This window comes from Alligator sinensis, unplaced genomic scaffold (assembly GCF_000455745.1).
Source record: "Alligator sinensis unplaced genomic scaffold, ASM45574v1 scaffold558_1, whole genome shotgun sequence".
NCBI classification, from domain to species: Eukaryota; Metazoa; Chordata; order Crocodylia; family Alligatoridae; genus Alligator; species Alligator sinensis.
The window spans coordinates 136,993-144,211 of record NW_005842792.1 but is presented as its reverse complement, the minus strand read 5'-3'; the positions used below and the strand labels follow the sequence as shown (position 1 = coordinate 144,211).

The window sequence follows — 7,219 nt, the reverse complement described above, 5'->3', positions numbered from 1 at the left end:
TAGGGAAAGTGCTATGGGGAGCAAAGCCTGGAGAGATTGCTTCCTACAGGGTACTGCACTACCACTCACACAGTAGATGACACTGGTCTACTGTCTATCTGTCCTTCAACACTTTATCTCCACTTTCTTTCTGCCCAGAAATCTTCACTCAAGCTCCAGTTGCTAAATTTTTTTTTAAGAGAGCTCCCCTTTTCTTTTTATAGACTTTATGAACAGGTGTTATTAACCTTGTTTTTTTATAATCTGTCCATAAATTTACAGACAGTTGGCAACTCTGAAAAGCGGCTAGAGGTAACAGTTTTTAAGTCTTTACTTCTGAATGTTGTTAACAATATAAACCAACTGATACTGATAAAAAAAATCTGGTTGTTATGTTAACTATCTCCCTTTGATGTTGATATAATGTGCACATCATTTTACTGCACATTGCTGCAACAATGCATATCATGAAATAAAATTTGATGCCAATCCTTTGAGAAGGATATTCATTCAAACTGAATACTAATCCATGTAAAACCTCTCCTCTTTGAAAATAAATACCTTATTAGCATTTATAAAAATTATTCTGCAATGGCAACTTCATTTTTACTGACTTTAGGAGCTTACTTTTTAAAAAAAATTAGGAAATATTCAAAAGTATTGGCTCAAAATTATTATCTGCAATGACAGTAAGTAAATGATTTTGACCTCTCTATAGGGAAGTACCTGCACATTCCAGGTAGGTGCACAATTTTGAAAATCAGGCCCTACATCTCATGTATTTCCCATGAAGATGTACATTTCCTCCTCTTGATTTGTATTCATATGCTCAATATTACTACAAAAAGATCTGAAAAGCAAACTGTTAAGATGCTAGGAATTTTTACTTAGATTTCAATGAGAGATATGATAACATTACCATCATGGATTTTGGTGCCACTTCTACTGCAAAAATGTTGAGTCCCCTATTATTTATACAATTCTTACTCTGCTCATTGTTGACATGAATAATCACTTTGTTTTCAGACTGTAAGTGGAAAAAAATTAGAGATGTTATTAGTCTTCATGCTTAAATTACTTTTTAAAAAACGTCAAGAATCTGATTATTTTCTCTGAAGTTGCTATTATAACTGAATGGAAACTCATTTAAACATACAGTACATTTTTCAAGTCCACCTCAGTAATTTCAGGGCCTACATTCATTTTCAAAGTGCTAAAGTCATGAAGTAAATGAAGATGTGGGCTACAAAGAGACATTACATTTGTCCCAAAAGAAACCATTTTATCTTAGGACAAAGTGCAATCATTCAGATGTCCATATCTGTTGTCCTGAAACAAACCCTAAAAAGATTCACAGGATAACAGTACTAACAAGTTGCGCTGGTGTATATTGTTATGCTGATACATGTAGATCATGAATTTGTTATAAATATTCTCTTTAAAAAGGTGCCATATAGATGGAATAATTTTTAAATATGCAGCAATCAATACAATTAAAGGAATCTGAAATTATGGACTAACTCCTCCAATGAAACTAGGCACACACCTCTTGAGAGAAACTTGACTGCGCATAAAGAGCTGGTGGTAAACCTGTTTTTTCTGTAATGGAAGCAGAAATTTTAGCAGTACTGCAGAGCTCCTGTGCAGACCACACTGAAGTCCACAGCACAGAATTTCAAGCAGCTCTATAGTGTCACCTGGCTTGAAAGATGCAGGCGTTTTTGCAAATCTCGAGAGAACATGGTAATTGAGACTTGGTAACGGTCCAACTCATCCATCCCCAGTGGAGTACACATCCTTCCTAAATGCTACCTGGCTGCCAGCACAGCATGCCTAGAGGCAAAGTGACTTTCCAGCATCCAAACACCAAACCAAGGATGTTGGGTGGGACTGCACAGGCCATGTTGCCTTCCGGGCTAACTTTGAGTCCTCCCCTGCCTTTCTCTGTAGTATTCAGTGCTTGACTGGGGAGGAAAGCAGCTCAGAATCCACACAGGAAACCTTGGAAATAAGGGGAGCTTCAGGCAGCTGCATGGTTTCCTAACAAATTACGGAGCTGCTGTGGACTCAGCCTCAGCACTGACTAGCCCAGTATATTCAACAGCAAAGTGCCACAATCCTGGGTAGTGCTATATAAAATGAGCCCAGACTGGACCCATAGACTGGATCTAATATGTTACACGCTCTCAGAAAAACAATCAAACACCCTTCCAAACTGGGAAATAAGACTGAAAGACATGTCAGCATGCATTGCCTTTCAGTTGTGTTTAAATAAATTTTGATTCAACATGGGCACAGAGAAATGAAAGTAATTCCTAGAAAATGCTATCAGACAATCTCTGTTCTTCACTGTGAAATGGAATAGGAACACAGTTACATTAGACTGTCAGACTTTATGCAGCAGGAGATCCTGCAACTAGACAGATAAGGATTGGCAGAAGTGCTGTCTGCGGAGATTGTGGTACAAAAGGTCTGTGTAGAGTACAATTCATGTGCAATTACATGTGAAATCTCTTGGAGCTGCAAAAAGATAAACACTGCTCTGTGTTAAAACTTGTTATTGCTGTTACTCTGCTACTGCCCTACAATTTCGAGATGCTCTCACTTCTCTTGTGGGCAGCTAGTAGAAGAAATATAGAAAAAGGATTCTGTACAGTAAGAAATATGGGGCTATAGGAACAAGTCAAACCAAAATTCACCATGTGCAGGTGATGTGTTGTAGATTTCTATTTCAAATGAGAGGTATACCCTGAAAACAGTTCCTTTAGTGCCTTTATGGACAGGCAAGAGCATTCCTGGAGGCACAGTGTCTGCCCAGACACTGATCTGCCCAGACAGAGTGAGGATCCTGTCTCCCATCTCATCTACATTCACTGTAAGCCCAGAGGCATAACAGCCTGGAGCTGTATCCTGGATGCCAGGGCAGCAACAGGAGCTAGGCCAGCAGTAGCAGCTGGACTTGCAGCAGCAAGGGTTGCCATTCCTGCACCACCTCCAATGAAAACCCAGAGCTTGTGCCCTGGTTACCTACTGCTTGTTATGCTACTGTGTAAGCCTGTAGAAGGGCCAGAGAGAGCCTATAGCCAAATGACAAATATATTTGCTTAAATAACAAAAGACAGAAATAACAAAAAGCAGCAACCACAGCAGATATACTTGCAATCAATGCCTGCATTTACTATTTGAAGCACTAGTTCCCAACTAAGATGGTTGCTCTGTGGAGAACAGGAGAATGGAGATGGGCATAAAATAACTCATGTATTTTCTGAAAATGTTTATAATGAAACAGTAAAACTAATACTATTGACAAGAAAATTGAACAAACTGTTCCAGTAAAGAGCAGCGAAACTTGCAAGGGCAAATTCTGTCTACTGAGATTAATGCAGCTGTATCCACTTCCATCAGTCAAGAATTTGTGCCTTGGTTCTTAAGAATTTATCTGAAAAATTTCCAAGCTACATGAAACCCCCATTCATCTACTTTCAAACAGTGAAGTGCTCATTGCAACCTGTAAAACATATCATCAAGCCCTCTCTTCCTACTGCATATCCCCTTCTAAAAAAATGGATTCCTAAGGTGGCCCCACAAGGTTAAAGCATCCTAATTTTAGCACCTTACTGTGTTACATTAATTTCCTCAGAGATCCTTACATGAATCAAACTGTGTGAGAACAGAACATCCACTAGGAGCCAGGCAAAAGGCTTTAACATTTCTGCTTGCATCTTACTGAACACTTTTGCGCTGATTTACACTTATTAGTTTGGACAAATAATTAAGTATACCTTTAAGGGTAGTACTTTAATACTCCAGCCATCATAAGTTGCTAAAACCCCAAATTTCTGTAAGTCAGTGTGCTCACATTAAACTAATAATATTAAAAAGAATTGCCATTTTTAATATTCTTTTGCCTTTTTATCTCCTCTTTTAAGTAGCATTTGTGTGTTCTGCTTTTACCATTCTAGAGTGGAGCTTAACTTTACACTGGAAATTTGCAAAGTTGTGGAAAACATAGATAAAACTTCTGTTGATATATATTATGCAGTATGTAAGTGCTCTATATCACCTTAGTAAATGAATGCATCTTGGACCCTGATCCAGTGTCTATTGGAAATGGGAAAAAAATCCTACTGTTTTCAGTGGGCTTCAGGTCAGAACCTAAGAAACGGTGTTTTTTTCTTTCTATACAATATTTACAAAAGCTTCACAAGGACAAGGAAAGAACAAAATAATAAATATTGACACCAAAAACTTGTGTGTAACATGCATAAGAGACTTCTTGCACAGTACCTTATTTTCAATAACAGAAGTGATCCGGGCCTCACTTCTGTAGGTGTGGACAATTATACTTTCACATCCATCCATTACTTTGGCTTCTCCTTGGTTAACAACAGATTTGCAAATGGCTCTGTTAAGCTGCCCACTGTTTGCCTCTAGATGAACAGGTTTAATTCTTGGCTTGCATTTTTCTGCATAGATGTCAATGACAAAGGGGCATGCCTGGTATGAGAGACAAATGCAATAATATTTAACTATGGCTGCCTTATCCCTATTTTTATTCTTTAGAGTTTAACCTACAGCTCCTAAATATTTTCATAGACACTCTGAGACAGAATTGTCCAAGTGTATGTACCCCACTGAATATAACCCCTCCCCCACGAAACCTGTAAGCTCTCCTGTTTTGAGGTAATTCAGAGATTAGTACAAATCACTTAAGCACAATAATCCCAGTAACAGTTCAACTGGGACAGCCTTGATGCACTGCAGTGTAAATCTATCAGGCTGCAGACAGATGTAACCTGTTCCAAAATGTCACTGATTGGGAATCCATTCACAATTGATGTGGGACACCAACACTACAAAAAAAATACTAGGGTAGCAGGAAAAAAAAACACTGTGCCTCTCAGGATTTAAAATATTCAAAATGTTGTAATAAGAAATAACCTTTGTTCTTCCATCTTATTGTTTCAGAGTAGCATATGAAGCAACAAGGAGATGGGATTGAGGACTGCCTATTATTACCAATATATTTTCATTTCCATCTTCATTTTACAGTCTCTACTACTGAAAGTTGCCCACAAACCCTTTATAATCCAGGAGTTGTGGGGTTAAATTATATGTTCTATTGAAGCAAATGTTTGAAGCACACAGTATACAGCTTGTACTTATCCTTCAGGAACTGAAAGCTGTAGCCAAAAACCACAGCTAGTGCAAGGCAGAGACTCTCCATACCACAGTGCAAAGACTTCAGAACAATCTGTTCTTTGTCAGAGAACAGCTCCATCTAGCGTCACGCTGCAGAAAGACAGAACCTCTCGACTTCCAGCTCTGTTCAGCATATTTATAGGAAACGGAGAGGCGAACTGCAACTCAACAAGAAACGGATGCAGCTAATTGCTCTTAATCAGGTCCTAATATGAGCTGCCAAATCTAGCCTCCCAAAGTTTCAGAACTCCAATATTTAAGGGTTAGAGTCCAATTTTTATTTCATATGCCCAGAATGACTTACACTACAGATGTAAAAAATATAGCTCATGGGCTTGGGTCAGGCCTACAGAGTAGAGGTGTACCGATATATTAGTTGCCTATCCGATCGGCACTGATAAAACAGAAATGACATTATCAGCTTTTTTTGGTCACTGTAGCCAATAATGTTTACTGATAATTATGCTTTCTGGCCAGGGACTGGGGCCCCTGGATGCCTGGGATCCCTCCCCAGTAAGCTAGACCACCCAGCCCCGGGCAGCCAGGAAGGCTCACACCTTCCCCCTCAGCCCTGCTGGGCAGCCCTGGTCTTGGGTTCAAGGGCTTTATGTGGAACAGCAGGGGCTGAAGGGCTCCACACAGTGTCGCAGGCACTGCTAGACCAGCCCCACCTGCTGCAACCGGCATGGGCACTTTTATACATGCCCTGGGGGTGGCTCCAACAGCCACTCTAATAAAAGTGCCTCATGCATATCAGTGTCCTTGTGTTTTAAAAGTTTTAGTTCAAGCACCCCCACCGCCATTTAAGTGCGGAGATGCTGATACATGAAATTCAGGACACTGCTGGAGCTTGCCAAAAACAAAACAAAAAAAGTTTATTTATGTCAGCAGTTTGCAATGCCTTGCATTATTACTAAATATGGATCATCAGATCAGCATCAGCACCAGCCAATTTGGTTGATTTATTAATTGGCTATTGGTATCAGCCAAGAAATCCTTTATTGGTGCACCCCTACCACAGAGCCCTAACTTCTAGTCTGCAGTGCTGCTCATGGATTTGTTGACCCACATGCCGCATGCTAGATTAGGCCAGTGTGCTAATATGTTGTGCGGGGCCAGTCTGGGATGTGCACAACATGTGGCACTCATAAGGGGCTAGTCTGGCATGCATGCTGCATGCAGTGCCCATGTAGGGCCAGTCTGGGATGCACTCTGCATGAAGAACCTACACCAAGCTGGTCCAGCATGCATGCTGGATCGGGCCTGCAGGTCCGATTCAGCCCACAGGGCCCATCTTGCACAATTCATCTGGTCTGTGGACTGGCCCTGTACCAGTCATCTAGCCCACAGGGTCTGAGGATTCTGACCCCCCTGGTTTACATAATGATTATACAATGTCAGGCCCCAGAACTGATTTGGTTTAACAGAAAGTAAATACTGAAAAAGATATTGCAGGAATAGGCAAAGCCTTTCCAGTCTTCTCTGAGAATTTTCTACACATGAAGGGTAGAGAGTTTTATTTCTTTAAAGGATTTTGCCTTCTGTTTATGGAGTAGTATGGAAATGTGAACCATTGATTAAGGCTAACACCAATACTATTTTTTTCAAAAAGCCCACAAGCACATGGATGCAAGGGAAAGGAGTTGCTGATCTTACCAAGAATGCAGTGTGTGCGCTGTCACAACCCAAGGGTGTGATTTTTGTTTGTGCGTGCTTCGGCACTGCTAAATTATTTCCCGCCACTCGTAGCTTTCTTTGCAGGGTGCATTTCTTCGTTGCAACACAGAAATGCACGTTGCAAAGGAGTTCCCGCCATTTGTATTCAGATTTGTGCCCCACTATTGGTCAGTTCTAAATTATTCCTACGTGGCAGCTAGCGATTGGCTTGCTAGCCGTATAAGACGCTTGAGTGGTTTCCGCCCCAGTTGGAGGACTCCACGAACATCAGGAGGAGGAGACTTCACGTCTCGTGAAGATCTCTAAGCGCTGCGGAGCCTATCGGACCCAGCGTGTATTTCAAGAAGGCTATAGGGGTCTG

The 7,219-nt window shown here is 40.7% G+C and overlaps 1 protein-coding gene across 5 annotated transcripts in view; it reads right to left on the bottom strand.

The window, feature by feature from the left end:
* Positions 1-7,219, bottom strand: part of EFCAB7 (EF-hand calcium binding domain 7) — a 46,051-nt gene that overhangs the window by 4,611 nt on the left and 34,221 nt on the right. For 4 of the 5 annotated variants that reach the window (XM_006035049.3, XM_025191183.1, XM_025191181.1 and 1 more), the window contains 2 exons: positions 4,267-4,476; positions 899-1,006 (listed from right to left, as the gene is read on the bottom strand). In XM_006035049.3, coding sequence (XP_006035111.1) covers positions 899-1,006; positions 4,267-4,476 — 318 coding nt within the window. The remainder of the gene's footprint in view (positions 1-898; positions 1,007-4,266; positions 4,477-7,219) is intronic. The other variant, XM_025191182.1, reaches the window with a different exon arrangement.